At 42.1% G+C, this 16,731-nt stretch overlaps 2 protein-coding genes across 4 annotated transcripts; one reads left to right on the forward strand and one right to left on the reverse strand.

Annotated features, from left to right (window-relative positions):
• The first annotated feature begins 75 nt into the window (after nucleotides 1-75).
• Nucleotides 76-8,904, forward strand: LOC135482693 (zinc finger protein 474-like). Of its 2 annotated transcripts, none has more exons than XM_064762957.1 (5): nucleotides 76-214; nucleotides 789-1,750; nucleotides 3,166-3,379; nucleotides 4,328-4,535; nucleotides 5,004-8,904. In XM_064762957.1, the coding sequence occupies exons 2-5, from the start codon at nucleotides 828-830 to the stop codon at nucleotides 5,159-5,161; spliced, it is 1,503 nt and encodes a 500-aa protein (XP_064619027.1). In that variant the 5' UTR covers nucleotides 76-214; nucleotides 789-827; the 3' UTR covers nucleotides 5,162-8,904. The 2 variants fall into 2 exon arrangements, with proteins under 2 accessions (XP_064619027.1, XP_064619026.1); XM_064762956.1 differs by having other exon boundaries at nucleotides 77-214; nucleotides 4,325-4,535.
• Nucleotides 8,905-13,924: 5,020 nt separating this feature from the next.
• Nucleotides 13,925-16,723, reverse strand: LOC135482695 (tubulin-specific chaperone A-like). 2 transcript variants are annotated; one of them, XM_064762961.1, is made up of 4 exons: nucleotides 16,626-16,723; nucleotides 15,712-15,820; nucleotides 15,066-15,152; nucleotides 13,925-14,757 (listed from the first exon to the last, which is right to left on the reverse strand). In XM_064762961.1, the coding sequence occupies exons 1-4, from the start codon at nucleotides 16,655-16,657 to the stop codon at nucleotides 14,653-14,655; spliced, it is 333 nt and encodes a 110-aa protein (XP_064619031.1). In that variant the 5' UTR covers nucleotides 16,658-16,723; the 3' UTR covers nucleotides 13,925-14,652. The 2 variants fall into 2 exon arrangements, with proteins under 2 accessions (XP_064619031.1, XP_064619030.1); XM_064762960.1 differs by lacking the exon at nucleotides 16,626-16,723 and adding an exon at nucleotides 16,292-16,467.
• Nucleotides 16,724-16,731: the final 8 nt, after the last annotated feature.

Here is a 16,731-nt window from a genome sequence, read left to right on the forward strand (position 1 = left end):
CATGTGCACTCTGTACAAAATACATGGCACTGAGTTGCGCGGGTCTCTATAGTTTGAGCGAGATTATAAACCATCCATACACGCTAAAAATGCACAGGGACGGGGATATGGGTCATCTCTAAGGAGTGATAACAAACAAATTTAACCATTTTGACATCGTTTTATTCACCAATTTGAAGTAATCCGTTTATATTAGTAAACAGACATATTGAAGGTAACAATTTTAGTTGATTTTGGTGCTGTCATTCTTTATCTATGGTGGTAGAAGTTTTAGGTGACATTTTCAGTGTAAAGCAAGACTATAGACTAACTCAGTAACTGTAATAGACAGAACACCATGTCACCATTTCACTGCATGACTACACAAAGGTATTGGAAAACTATGGGTTGGACTGAGAAAGTTTGGACTGACGGTCATCACTCTCCATTGCCTGGAACTAATGAACTGGTCCCTGTCCCAGCTAATACCCCATGCCATAGGCCAAGTCGGCTCGTGCACTGCATACCATAGGCCCCTTGCCAGATACGCCGGTACCACCTACGGTCGGCCCAACAAACTACCTTCACAATAGGTTTTTACGGTCAATGACGCCAGACTATGCCTCTCAACCCATTGTCTGACATCTTTTAATAAGTTTTACCATGAAGATCTACTGTAAAGATGGTTTGTTGGGCTGACCCTAGGTGATACCGGCGTATCTGGCAAAGGGCCTATTACAATGTAGATCACTTTGTAACACTGACATTCAACATTTTAAATTCTTTTTTCTTTATCACCCTATTTACAGGAATACTCCCAACTGCGTCAACTAAGCTGAATCATCAAGATGGGGAAGCCCGGGCTTGTCGTCTGTTACATTTGTGGTAGAGAGTTTGGCAGTAAGTCAGTTAGTATCCATGAGCCGCAGTGCTTGCGCAAATGGCATGCTGAAAACAACCAACTTCAGAAGAGCCAGAGGCGTAAAGTCCCGCAAAAGCCGCAAATTCTTCCGTCAATCGATGGAAACAACAGAAATGATGTCAGTCGCTTCAATGACGCTGCCTACAAAAGCGCCCAGGATCAACTGCTCCCCTGTGGGAATTGTGGTCGGACCTTCATGCCAGACAGATTACCTGTCCACCAAAGAAGCTGTAGGCCTGGCAGACCAATGGTGCCCTTGAAACGAACCGGTGCACCCCAGTCAAATGGTCCTCCTGATCCTGCTGCCCAATCGAGATATCCGACACCAAATAACGATGTGGACGAGCGCCCTGGCACTGCCACTTTATCAAAACCTAGGGTTCTCAAAGCGAATACCAGTGGTGAAGACATGTCCAAGAAACAAGTCCATAAGGGGGGTAGAATTGATCCCACAGCATTGATGTCTTGTCCCTACTGTAAGCAGGAATACTTTGCTGAACGAATGCCAGCTCATAAAAAGTTATGTCGGCCACCCACTATTGCTAAGAAGCCACAGGGTGGAGGTCAACCTGCTGCATGTCGATCTTCCACGCAAAGCTCGACTCCGCCCCAAGCAAACAACACGCCACCCCAGTCGCGAGGTCAGCCTCCGGCAGCTGATAAAGGCCCATCTGGACCCAGAATCGTCTGCTGCCACATATGTGGCAAGCAGGTGACTATCCATTCGTTAGAAGTTCACCAGAAGACTTGCATCAAAAAGTTTGAAGCGGAAAATGAGAAGTTGCCACCTAATCAAAGACGCCATCTTCCAAAGAACTTGAATTCGATCAGTGCACAGGGAATGTCCAGGTGCGTAATGTAGATAAAAAAGGAACAAGTTTACTATCCCTGATAAGTTCTTTGAGCCAGAGTAATCCCCTTTTCAACCTGTTAAAAACCTATTATCTTTAGGTGTATTTGTGTTTTGGTGGATCAGAGCACGCTATCCGAAGCAATGGATTTTGTGTTTTTGCACACCATAGATTAACCCCGTGTTGCAGTCATTTGCTGATCAGATTCGTTGATCACACCAGGTGGTTTGTTTTCACCGGCCTGGATGACTGGCAACACGGACATGCCAATCTGTTATTCCTCTGCCCTTTCCAGCTGTTTGCGACTGTTAGTGTTAGTGTTAATTACAGTAGAACTTCCCTTAGCAGACACCTCTCTATTAAGAACAGCCTCTCTATTAAGGACACTACTTTTGGTCCCAAATTGGTTGTTTCTATTCAATTTGACCTCTCTAATCAGGACACCTCTCTATTAAGGACAACACTTGTCAGTCCCGAGGTTGTCCTTAATAGAGAGGTTCTACTGTATTTTGAATAATGTGATAACTCTTTATTTTTCTGTGTACTGGGACATATAGTTGTGGTATGTGGCCTTCCTATCTGCAGGGGATAATTTTGAGCGACTCCAGTTCAACATGTTTGAACTCATGACCAAGTCAACGATTCTAAATTCAGTGTCAGGTGGAAATACTCATGCGATGTTCTCAAGCATGCCAAAAGCCGGAACGCTTAACTCTGATGGTTCAGAATGGCCAAAAGCATGACCGTTGCACACATCACATGATCACCTGTTATTTCAAAAAGTAGTTAGCTCCGGCAAGTCTCAAAAACAAAAATGTTAGTCAAATATAGTGCATTCTAGAAGATGCATTTGATTGCCTTCTTCAAACTTGGGACTAAAAATAACATTGAGGTCAGTTTCAATTAGCTTTTTGACCACAAGTCAAATCTTGAGCTATAGACAAAATCATTACCACCACCAGTACTCAATTTTGAAACCTTTGATGACTTCCCTGTCACGAGGCATTTCGATGCCCAATCGCCACTGAGTTATCTTAGTGACAGACAGCTTGTATCGGTGGGAATCCTATGAAACAAAAAGAGGTTCTGCCAATGGCCCGAACCTATTTCATGGTAGAACCTCCCTTTTAAGAGGTGTCCTGATTACGAGGTCGAATTCAATGGAGATTACCAATTTGGGACCAAATGATTTGTCCTCGATTGAGAGCCTCAGAGGGTGTCCTTAAACAGAGAGGTGTCTGCCAAGGGAGGTTTCGCTGTACCTCATGTCCTGTTTTATCTAGGTCACCCATTCATCTTCAGGATTCATTTCTCTAGACTCCAGCAGGGAAGAACCACAATTCATAATGACTTGATCATATTTGTAGTACTGTTAACTCCTTTATCTTATGAAAATTCAATTTGTCCCGGCAGGGAAGACGTGGCGGAACTCAACGCAAAGAATGACAAGGCATACCAGAAGACATTGAGCCAGTGCCCAAACTGTAGTCGGACGTTCCTGCCAGACAGGCTGTTAGTACACCAACGTACCTGCAAACCTAAAGGTGGCGCTGTGTCTAATAACAACATGAACACGGAAAGAAGCAGAACCGCTACGATGAAAAACGGTAGTGAGCGACTTCAGCAGGTAAGTGGGGTTTGACAGTTTGAAAATTTTGATTAGAAATCAAGTTGGTATTAAAAAACGAGAACATCTCTTTAAAGTTTGGTGCTATAGAAAATTTTCTTGACTGATTTTTTTTTAAAAACCAGATGTTTGTCTCATTCCATGCCTCCCTAGACCACAATGTCTTTCTTTATTCACATTCAGTTCGAGAATCACAGTTGGATTTTGTCAGACATTGCTTCTGACCTAAGTAGATAGATACTAGCGATTCAATTATCGATTAAATATCATTTGATTTCCATCAGGCGGTCACAGGGTGGGCTGTCGCGGCTGCAAACAAAATCATGAGATGCTGGTCAGCCATACATGTTATATCAAGCTTTCACTGGTATTTATTCAAAACACTCATGTCAATTGTTTTGTGCAGTATTCGTAAATTTGAACTCCAAACATAGCTTGGTCCCTTGATGTCAGTGATGAGATTTAACAGGGCTTCAACTATGATTTTGTCACAACGGGTCCTGAACCCATGGCCATGGGCCCTTTATAGGTCTATAGGAGGTCCTTAGCTTAAGCTTGGGGGTACTCTACATAATTTTGATGATCCAGTTCGTTGTCTATTTCAGTAATACAGTAGAACCTCTCTATTAAGGACACCCTCCAGACTGACAAGTGCTGTCCTTAATAGAGAGGTGTCCTGATAAGAGAGGTCAAATTGATTGGAAACAACCAATTTGGGACCAAATCTAGTGTCTTTTGTCCTTAATAGAGAGATGTCCTTAATAGAGAGATGTCCTTAATAGAGAGATGTCTTTAATAGAGAGATGTCTTTAATAGGCTGATGTCTTTGATAGAGAGGTGTCCTTAATACAGAGGTATCCACTGAGGGAGGTTCCACTGTAGTTTCATTTTGAGCTACTTTTCTATCTGTGATACTGATACGATCGATGTACTGTTTACTTTCAGCAGGCAGCGAAGGCGCCAATAGTCAAAAGGGATGCTGGACCCCGCCCTCCACCATTTGTCCTGTGCTACATATGTGGGAGGAAATACGGCACCAAGTCGATCGGGTTGCATGAACCGCAGTGCTTGGAGAAGTGGCATATCGAGAATGACCAGTTACCGAGACACATGAAGAGGAAACCTCCGGTAAAGCCCAAAGAGGTTAAACTTACTGGTGAGTCAGGTTTTGGGATGAAATAATGCACCATATACAACAGAACCTCTCGGGACTGATAAATACTGTCCTTATGACCCATTGCCCTTACTGTACATATTAGTCACCCGAAGATGGCCAAGGAGGAACCTGCACAACAAAACCTGCCAAAAGGTGGCCCTGCAGGCAAGTGGACCATGGTTGTAATGAGAAAGCCATTTCCCGGTCAATGATTATTGAATATTTCATCCCTTAATTACTCTACATTGGGAAATAGCACCAAAATTGTTGTTTGATTGGTCCTTAATTCTAATTTGATGAGTTTTAGGGAGAAAATAAACAAAACTTAATTTTAATGTAAATATGCACTGGAAGTGTACCTTTTAATACAGGTGCTGCCATCTGGATTTTTAGTTCTGCAGGTTCCTCATTGTACCCTGCTGTTCCTGCCTATAGTCCCCCTTTAACAGTTATTTGTTCCTTCTTTAGGTAAAGGAGGTTATGACTATGATGCCATGAATGAAGCAGCGTCGCAGGCATTCAGCGATAACTTGGCGAAGTGTGGTAACTGTGGCCGAACGTTCCTTCCAGATCGTCTTATTGTGCATCAGAGAAGTTGTCGGCCGAAACCGCCGAAGAACTGTTAAGCTTAGAACTATTTGGATGTTTTTATTGCCTGAGCTTTTATTACTGTGCGAAGTCTGACTAGAACAATCATTCAAGAACGTTATAAGATTGTGGTTTGAATGTGTGGAGGTTGTGGACCACCAATATTGCGGCATTTGAAATATGCAACTACAAAGCTCATATCTGAATTCTTACACATTTTGTGCTGGTAAAGGCTACTGATTTTTACATTATTATTACTGGTATAAAGGGTTCACTGATGGAGTTGTAAGAAAATCTTCTGACGTTTGCGTAAGGGACCATTCAACACTTTCAATATTTTTCTCAGGGAACAAAAAGGTCTTTTTAAAGGACCCCTCCAACACTCCCACCCTCCTAACTCATTCAAAATGTTGGGATCAAATAAGTTTTTTAGGTAAAGCATGGGTATGATTGACCCCCTAACCCCAAAAAGCCACTTTATTTACTTGGGGAAAAGTGTTGAACGACCCCGCTGTATAGACATCCATAGCTACACTACTTGTATTTTTGATATTGCACTTTTAGACGTTTATATGAGTCTTAGCTTTGTGATGATGTTTTTCATTGTAGAATGGTAAGATAAGCTTTATTAAGATAAGCTTTATTTTCATACATACGTCATCTCTATCGGCTTTTGTCTGTTTGAAGTTCTGTGATCTGATGTGAAGTTAAGACTGACAAATCGTATTTTGTGGTTTAGTCTAAAAACTGAGGCTGAGACAGGTTTTATTTGTGGTCACAATTCCTTCCAGTGTTTTTACTTGTGTGTGTTGTGTATATTTCTATTTCTATTCTATTGTTTATAGCTCATTTTCTGTGATTAGCATCATCTTGCATTTTACGAACATTTCTACATTGTGTGGTTACAATGTGTAACACTTTTGAATGTGTAACACTTTTGAAATATGAATAGTGTATTGTCCTTTCCTTTCTCTAGAAAATCCGTCCAAAGAGTTCTATTGACATAAAATTATAGAAGTTGTTGATTGTTAATTTGGTTTTAAAGTTAAAGTTTTGAGATGTAACACTCACTGGCAAGTCTCTGTACACTAAAATCAAGGCTGAGAGGGTGGAGCTATAATGTGGGCCTAAACCTAAGGTGCTTCGGCGGAAGGTTTTGGATGGCATTTGAGCGCCATCTCTATTTGTTCCTGGGACCCACTGTAGAAGAAGAACTTTTCAGTTAGGAGAAATTCCCAAAGGTGACATGATAGAGATCTTTTCATTTTAATCATTGGACCAGAGATTTTGCCCCACAGAATTAAATGAATGCTGCAGTGATTTTTCAAAGTTGTAGTTCTTTACTGATTTGCTACATCATTAGTTTGTGAAATTACCTCTTTGGTGGAGTACTGTCTACAGTTAGACATCAATTTGACATACCCATAGTAATCGGCAACCTTCAAAAGTTACCATATAGGGCAATGATTGCCGTATTTATAAAACTCCGTCCCTGGGCCATAATGCATAATTTGTCGAAATCACTATGTTTAAGTTAAAAATATATGTAAAAATTACAGCAAAAAACGTGCTATTTTGTGATTAATTCCTTTTCGGTTATTTCAGAAGAGCCTTTTGCCTCCCCCCCTCCCCAAGCCCTCTAATGTTGCTGAATACTCCAGAACAGATATTAAAAAAAATACAGTGGGAGAAACCTGCTCTGCTCCAATAGTATACTTTTATATCTAGTTGCCATATAACCACCACTTAGTCACTCACTACTTGTCATTTTGTGCACTGTTCCTGTTGTAGTTATGCTTATCTGTGATATTGTAAAACATGAAATCTTAAAATAGTGTAAATAATTCTAGGTTTCTGTTTGATAAAGGTGGTGAGAAATTGTTATTTCACATGTTGACAAATATATTAATTTCAAGGTACAGGTTTAAAATTACTGTTACAATGTATATCAAGAATGTGATATAAGGTAGAGGTAATATTAAGTCCATATTGGTATCATCATTCTTATGTTATACTGTGAAAGTTGACCTGTAAGGTGAAATTTTAGGGAATGATACTGTGTAGACCTTATTAAGCCAGTTTAGGTGCATCTGTTTCACATAGGCTTACAGCACATAACATAGGACGTTTGTACAGGTGCCCTTCAACTGGCTTAATATCATCTACACAACATATTGGGATGGTTGAGGCATTTTTGGATCTATTCAGTTTTGCATTGAATCAATTCATTTTAGCTGTCAATAATAAGAACTGCATGATGTCGAGTCTTAATTGTGACAATCAGGTCAAGAATGCTTGTATAAATTAATCCCACTTTGATATACAGTAGGACCCCTCTATTAAGGACACCCTCGGGATCGACATGGAGTGTCCTTTATAGAGAGGTGTCCTGATTAGAGAGATCAAAGTGAGTGGAAGCAACCAATCTTCACCCAGAACTAGTGTCCTTGAGAGAGAGGGTGTCCTTATTAGAGAGGTGTCTGCTAAGGGAGGTTCCACTGTAATTCCACTTTGATAATATTATTGTTGTTACATATGTTTCTCTGGAGCTGACAGTGGGGAAATGTGAATAGAAACCTGATGCTCTTTGGTGTACAGATGACACACTGTCAGCTCCTGTGATGAATGCACCTTTAATTAAAGGTCTACACCGTTGTTACAAATTTGGAATTTGAAATTGAATTGAAAATTTCTAATTGTGTGAAAATGTACTAAATATAAATTTCAGCATTGCCGTCGCGTAGACTGATATACTATACATACCAAATTTCAGCTAATTTGTATGCATAATAACTGCACTACGGCATTGTGTATTTGCGTTTCTATTTTCCTGGACCACCAGAAATTACAAGCGGCGTACCTCTTTGATAGTACAGAAAGGTTAAGAACAGATCTGTACACGAATTGTAGGCCTCTTTATTGAGTTGGGGGCAGGGTCACTGCTGTGTTTGAATAGCCTGGGCTACCAATGATATATGTGTAGTTCAGTTATGTCTACCATAAAAATTATTATAATACTTTCATAATCTACTCGACTCGGGCATATTCTAGTGTCAGAAAGAGCTGTTTTGAAAAATATATTCCTATGAATACTGTTTTATTGATTAGCTCGGATCAAATGTTAGTATGGCAGCTGTTGAAGATTTTATATGAAGAACATAGTTATATATGCCAGTTAATTCTGTGGTGATGGAAATATTTGTTATTTTGCCAGTTTATTGATGATGAAATACATTAAGGTACAGTGAGTGACCTAATGTATATGTAAATGTATCGTGATGATGCAAATTTGTAACTTGTTTGATTACAAATTACGCCTTTAATTGGCATCCTGAAATTAATATCATTTTAATTTGGTATCCTTTTTGCCTCCTATGACTTACAGTTGAACCTCTATTAAGGACACCCTTGGGTCTGAGAAATGCTGTCCTTAATTGAGAGGTGTCCTGATTACAGAGGTCAAATTAAATGGAAATTACCAACTTGGGACCAAATGCAGTGTCCTTAATAGAGAGGGTGTCCTAAGTAGAAAAGTATCCACTAAGGGAGGTTCCACTGTACATAGGGGTAGAAGTGTGCTTAAGCTGATATTGACTAATTGAGGTAATAAGTACTAGACCTTTATGCAAAACTCATGAGGACAATATTTAACATCGCCCAATGAGTGGACAAATATTTGCCAATTTTATGTTAGGTGATTTGTTTTAAAATGAAATTTTATTTATATCCATTTTTGCAACATTCTAAATATGCAACACACTGTGAATATGTTTGAAATAAAAATGCCATTTCTCAAAAGTTATTGGTTCTTCGTTGAATTTTTGATCAATCGGTCCCCTACTTCTTATGTCGTGTCCAAAGACAATTTTGAGCCAAAACGTCCGGCGAAGACAGAATGGGTCAACGACGACCACAACGTCAGACGCGCAAGCCATCGTCTGCTACCGGAGGAAGAGGTCCTCAAATTTCGATGATACGTTTTATCCGTATTTAGGGCGGATTTAATATGCTTATGAATTGACAAGCGGGTATAAGAGGAAGCACAAGATGTAAGGATCAAAATGATGTATAATAACCCCAAAGGTTTTGTCAATGGTCAGAGAAATAAGTGTTCGAAGCAGTCATGTCGACTTAATCGGAAGGCTGCGCCCGCGTCGCCCACTGTCTTCTATCCTGTCGTTCAACTTAAAGACGTCTACTGTTGTAATTCCTTCGAAATCTGATTTAAAACGGTTGTCTAATGATGCTCTAGATGTATATGGACAAATTTAAGTCAATAATTCCTACTTATTTTTGGTGTTTTGTGGTGTATTTTAGGCCACAGCTCATGCCCGGCCTCCTGTCCGAGAATAGGGGAGGCCTACATTCGTTGAAGTCCTTTGAAAAATCCGACAATTAGTTTGGGTGTGGCACCTCAGTCCGACTTGTCCTCATTCGTTGTTGTAATTGGTTTCAAAGGTTGTTTGCAGGATTTTATCCCCTCCGTCAAAATATGTTTACAAATTTGTAAGAAAGTATTTTGATATTTTTATTTTGCAGTTGTACTTGTAGGCCCATCCATCAATCAATCATTGAATCAATCATCAATCAAGCAACGAATGATGGAAATATATAAAGACATTTGAGAGAACAGGACTGCGTTATTATCAGTGCAAGACCAGTAGACCCGCGCGCAGTATCGCCATTGGGGCGATAACACTTCTGCCTTTCCAATAATAATTTCGGCATGTGCAACTCGGCCAGCACATTTAAGATTTATGTAGGATGTATCTGCTGTAGTTATCTCGTAAAGGTAGAGCCATGAGTCAGCTTCTCCCAAACCCCTCTCCCTACATTCAGGGACCAACTCGCAATGACTGTTTCACATCCAACATGTCTGCCAAAGACAATGTCACAATCAGTCCTGAGGTGAAAGTCCTGGTTGCAAGGCCAACCGACACTAGGGTGGCCCATAACTATTTTCCCTTGCACAATAGAATTCTATTGTGTATCCTTTGGGAATGAAATATAGTCGTTGTGAGTTACTACAGGGTAACTCAGAATTATTTTCCCTCACACAAAGTGTTTGCCTTGGTGGCACGAATCAACTTCACAATTTCTGAGATGTCAGTAGGTGCTAGTATCGAGGACCAACTCCCAATGTCATAATCAATTCTTCTTGATGACACAGCGAGCACAACAAGACAGTCACAACAAGATTAATTTGACCCTGGCAGATTAACCGTGTTGCCGATAAGGTGAAGTTGATGAGACAGTCACAACCAGACCGAATCTAGCCTGACTGCCATACCGTCTTGCTGACACAGTGAGCACAATGGGACAATCACAACCAGATTGATTCGACCCTGGAAGCTCAACCGTATTGCCATTACAGTCAGAGAGATCGGACAGATACAACTTGACAGAATCAGGCGTAGCTGCCCCATCATCTGGCTAACACGCTGAGCGAAATGAGACGGTCACAACCAGGTTGATTCGACTCTAGTGACTCCACTGGTTTGCCGATACGATGAGAGAGATTTGACACTCACATTGAAACCGAATCGGGCCTGTTTGTCCCATCGTCTGGCTGATACGGTAAGCGAAATGAGACAGTCACAACCAGATCGATTCGACTCTGGTGACTCAACTGGTTTGCCGATATGGTAAGAGAGATTGGACAGCCACATTGAGACCGAATCGGGCCTGGCTGAGCTACCGTCTTGCTGACACAGTCAGCGCAATGAGACAGGCACAACCAGATCGATTCAATCACTGCGTTGCCGATACGGTGAGAAGGATCGAATGCCACAGAGAGACCCAATCAGGCCTGGCGGCAGACACAGTTAGCATAATCAGACAGTCACAGCCAAATTGATTCGACCATAGGAACTCAACCGTGGTGAAGGTGATGAGACAGATTTGACCATGACGACGCAACTGTGTTGCTGGTACGGTTAAATAGATCGGACAGCACAACTTGACCGAGTCTTGCTGATTCAGGGAATACGATGAGACAGTCACAACCAGATCGAATCAACCGTGGGTGCTCAATCGTGTTGCCGATATGGTGAAGGAGATGAAATAGTCACAATCAGACCGAATTGGGCCTGCTTGCCCTTATCATCCTGACACGGTGAGTGGAATCAGACAGTCACAGCCATATAGATTCGATTCTTGCAGCAGCTCAAATGTGTTGCCGATACGATGAGAGAGATCGTACAAGAACAAACAGAACGAATCCGGCCCTGACTCCCTACCATCTTGCTGGCACGGTGAGCACTATGATACGGTCACTACCAAATAGAATCGACCCTGGCGGCTCAAGTGTTTTGCCGAAAGAGGGAGATCGGACAGCCACAACCAGACCGAATCGGGCCTGGCTGCCCTGACGCAGTAAGCGCAATGAGACAGTCACAACCAGATGGATCCGACACTGGCAGTTCAATAGTGTTGTCGATACGGTCGAAGGAGGTGGGATACCGTTGCAATGGGACATTCACAACCAAGTCTGATCGACGCTGGCGGCTCAACCGTGTTGGCGATACGGTAAGAGAGATCAGACAGCCACAACCAGGCCGAATAGGGCCTGGCTGGACTACCGTCTTGCTGACACAGTAAGTGCGATGAGGCTGTCATAACCAGATTAATTTAACCCTGGCGGCTCAGCCATATTTGCGATTAGACCGAATCGGGCCTGGCTGCCCGACCTCTTGCTGACACGGTGAGCGCACTGAGACAGTATCAAACCAGATCAATTCCAATCTGCCAGCTTAAGACTGAATCGGGCCTGGCTGCTCTTTTGTCCTGGTGATACAGTGAGCACAATGAGACAGTTTGCACCAGATCAATTCGACCCTGGCAGCTCAGTGAGCGCGATGAGACAGTCACAACCATGGATTCGACCCTGCTGGCGGCTCAACTGTGTTGAGGATATGCTGAGAGAGATCGGACAGCAACATCAAGACGCCATTGTCGAATCAATCTGGTTGTGACCGTCCACTGCGTCCGTAAGACAGCACATGTAGTTCGATCAGCCAGGCCCGATTCAGTGAAGAATGGCTCCCCTACCGTCTTGCTGACACAGTCATCGCAATGAGACAGTCACAACCAGATGGATTCGACCCTGGCGGTTCAACTGTGTTGAGGACATGCTGAGAGAGATCGGACAACCACATCAAGACTGAATCGGGCCTGGCTAAACTACTGTCTTACTGACGCAGTGAGCACAAAGAGCCAGTCACAACCAGATTGATCCGACCATGGCAGCTCAAACACCTTACCGATACGGTGAAGAATGGGGCAGGCACATCCAGACCGAATCTAGCCTGGCTCCCCAACTGCTGTCTTGCAGACCCAGTATACAAAATGAGACAGTCACAATCAGATGGATTCGACCCTGGCAGCTCAACAGTATCGGCGATAGGATAAAACAGATCGTACAGCCACAACTAGACCGAATCGGGCCTGGCTGAACTACCGCCTTGCTGACACAGCAGTACGTGAGGACAATGAGACAGTAACAACCACAGTGTTGCCGATACGGTGAGAGAGATCAGAGAGCCACAATCAGACCGAATTGGGCCTGGATTCCCTACCGTCTTGCTGGAACAATGAGACAGTCACAGTCAGATCGGTAGGACCTTGTCAGTTCAACGGTGTTGCCGATACGGTGAGAGAGTTCGGAAAATCACAACCAGAGGAATGGGCCTGGACGCCTTACCGTCTTGCCGACACAGTAAGTACAATGCGACAGTTACAACCAGATCAATTCGACTATGGCTGCTCAACTGTGTTGTCGATACGGTGAAGGAGACGGGACAGTCATAACCAGACTGGATTGGCCCTGCCTGCCCTATCGTCTGGCAGACACAGTGAGCACATTGAGAAAGTTCCAACCAGATTGATTCAAGCCTGGCAGCTCAACTGTTGCCGATGCGATGAGTGAGATAGAGCAAACAGCCACATTCAGTCTGAACCGGATATGGAACCGCCTAATTGAAAAATCAATACTTGTTGGTATCAGTGTCTGGGACCAACTTGCAATGACTGTTTCACTCCAAACATTTCTGCCTTACTGGTCAGAGACAATGTCACAATCGATCCGGAGATGAATGTTGGTACTGTATCTGGGACCAACTCGCAATGACTGTTTCACTCCAAACATCTCTGCCTATCTGGCAAGAGACAATGTCACAATCAATCCTTAGATTCAAGTTGGTGCTTGTATCAAGGACAACCAAACATGTCTGCCTTACTGGTAAGGCACAATGTCACAATAAATCCTGAGATGAATGTTGGTACTGTATCTGGGACCAACTCGCAATGACTGTTTCACTCCAAACATGTCTGCCTTACTGGCCAGAGACAATGTCACAATCAATCCTGAGATGAATCTTGGTACTGTATCTGGGACCAACTTGCAATGACTATTTCACTCCAAACATTTCTGCCGTACTGGTCAGAGACAATGTCACAATCAATCCCGAGATGAATGTTGGCGCTAGTATCAAGGACAACCTACACTGATTCTTGATCAAGGACCAGCCAGTGGGGTTACCGATTGTTTTCAAGGACGAGATATATGGTTAGTATTCAGAAAATGTCCTCATATGACTGTGATCTTCACAATCATACTTGCCAGGCCAAATTGTTGCTTCTTAAGAAATTTGAGACCGACAATGACAAGTCCCTTGAGATGTAGGATTTAGGATGACCCCTCCATTTATGTCATAAATAACCAGACGTGCCTTTTTCTTCAACCTTCAGGTGCCAGTGGGAGGAGGGGGGGCAGGGGATCAAAAATGCAAGCAACAATAAAATATGAGAACTAAATTTATCAAAAAGAAATTCAGGAAAGTGCTTAAAGCAGTACCCTCAATTTATACAGAGGAAAAAAACCCACTTGCAATGAATGACTCATTGCAAATTTCCTTTAATCATACCTGCCAAGGAGTAGCTGCAGCAATCCTTTTGATAATTGTTGTACTGACAATTAGTAATCACTGACAATTAGACAAATGAATAGGAATATGAATTAAATTAACAATATTATACAATAACTGAAGATTTTGCAAACTATTATTTGTGAATTTTACGCATGTCACTTGTCTGTTGGTGTTGAAGACGGAGGAGTCAACTAAATGTACTAACTGGATGCCCTTTATTTATGTCTTCTTAGGGTTTTCCAACTGCTATAAGCAGCTTGTTTGGGCACTAAGCTAAATCAGTGGGTAACAAAATCTAATAGGCTGCCCAAGAGGATAACAAGTGGCTATCCCCAGTTTTTATTTTCCAATATCACCTTAAACCACCAAACACATGGCAAATGAGTACAAACAATTTTTGCGTTGATTATGAGAGGCAGGGGCTTTTTATCCGGTGTGCAAAGCAAAAGAAGAGATCTCATTGCAATGCACTACAAGGTGTTGCGTCTCTCCAGAAATGGCCATATTGCCTAGTGACTCTATTCGTCAACAAACAAAGTCAATATCACATCATTATTCACATGAAAGAGTCCATGGTTTCAATGGGAGGTGATCCCATTCAATTAATACGGCTCCAATGCTAATGCTGGCTTGGCTTCTTCTAAAACTTCTAACATTTTCTTGTATTCTTCGGTTTCTTTTACAAGAGCATCGTCTTCTACTTCTCTCTGGAAGAACAAAAGATTTGATATCTATAATCCTTTTTGATTCGTTTCAGGCCGAATAACGTACATGGAGACCTACGCTGATCAAAAATCCTCCAGGCTCTATTACTAGCAGGAAATCACTGCTCTAAAACCTTCAACATGAAAATGGGAAAGAAAGTTTCTCTATTGACAGTCGTTTGGGTGTTTTGGAATAGAAATTCACACATCACTGTACAATATAACAGTGTAGGCCTTTAAAACAAATAAGCTTACCCCCGCCGGTACACATTCTATTATAACAAATTAAAAGATATCAAAATAAAACATACCATAATTCCCACAAGTTTTTCATGTGCCTGAGTGAGGTTCCTTCCCACAACTCTGACCATATTTGTGCTTTCATCACGACAGTTACGCTGAAAAAACAATAGAAATTTGAATAACTACAAATGGTATTTTTTACTCTCGTGCTTTTGAGCAAGAAATATATTGATGATCAGCAGACCTATGTATATTTTCATCACTCATAATCCTCTTCTAACCAGACCTTATGCTACCTCTGTTGCATCCTGGCACCAGTGGTTTTCAATATACTCCGGACCGCCTCTTGATATTTCAAACCCCTGGTGAAATCCATACCCTTTGTTATATATGGATTAGATTGATTAGCCACGCCCACCACCACGTGCGTTTTGGTGACCACGTGACTTAACGGAGAAGTAGGTCAGGAGGAAGGGCCGCGTGAGCTTCTGTCATGGATGAGAGTCATTGTGTATTGTGTAGCCGTAGGAAGTTTCTGATAATAAGTATGTTGTGAATAATCTGTCGCATTTGTTAGTGTCTTGTTCTGTATTGGATTGTGGCTGTCATGGAGGAACAACTAACAGTGCAGACCCCCAAACACGACACCTTTCAGACGGATTGCAGTGCACCAGAGGCAAAATACTATATTGTTAATCATCAAATCCAACTTACTATTAATTTGATATCGTGTTCACATTTGCTTGAATCTGCCTCCATTTTCTGGAGTTGTTCTGTTTCCTTCTCGGCCTGCTTGGCATAAGACAACTTCTCCTTGGCCACCCTGAATCAAATCATAACAATAAACATAGTTATTACATTTAAAAGCATGAATTCATCATATCACCATAACACTACTGGCTTTTTGCCAAAGGTATGGAGTCCACCAAAGGTATGGAGTCCACCATGGGGGGGGGGGGGCATAGCCAACTCTCCACGTGACAGTGACAATGATCACGTCACGTTGCCCTCCAGTAAAAGTCGCAGAGTCGGGGCCATGCAACGCTGAAAATCATCTGTGGCATGCACATCACTTCAAATCAGCTCATGGCTTATACATCGTGTCAACAAAAATACTACCCCCGGCTTATGGCCAAGGGTTTTAGGTTAGGGCAGGGGCGGATCACTTTTATTGGACATACTGTAAAGGGGACTACGATTCCCGTTACACCACGTAGTGCCCACAGCCACAGGGATCTATGGCCACAGGACCAAAATCGGTGCTCTTTTTTAATGAAGAAATAATGAAAAGCACCTCTTTAAGACACCGGTTTGAATCCTGATCTTCTTTACTTTATCCGCATCAGGTTTTTGTTGACTTTCTGTGTCTGCCATGCTGCTAGATTAGTGAACTTGATAGGATTTCGAGTCAAGAAACACAAAAAGTTGATAGGAAAAATATTCGGAAGTGTGACAGAAATTGCAGTGCGCATGCTCACGCGAAAGCGCGTTATTAGTGAGGTTTCGCACACTTTCAAGTAACGTTGCCTTTGATATTTTTGCTACCCATCCAATCATTATTGGTTAGCTTGCCTGAAAGATTGGTAATGCTGTTCACTTAGATACTGCGAAATATACTTAGAAATAACCTTAAGAACAAAATTACTGTCTCGAAAAACATAAAACGCTGGTCTTAAACGTAAAATTGCGAAAGGAATCCAAAAATCACGGCTTGGACGGGAAAGAATAAACGAC

This window comes from Lineus longissimus, chromosome 2 (genome assembly GCF_910592395.1).
Source record: "Lineus longissimus chromosome 2, tnLinLong1.2, whole genome shotgun sequence".
In the NCBI taxonomy this organism is placed as follows: Eukaryota; Metazoa; Nemertea; class Pilidiophora; order Heteronemertea; family Lineidae; genus Lineus; species Lineus longissimus.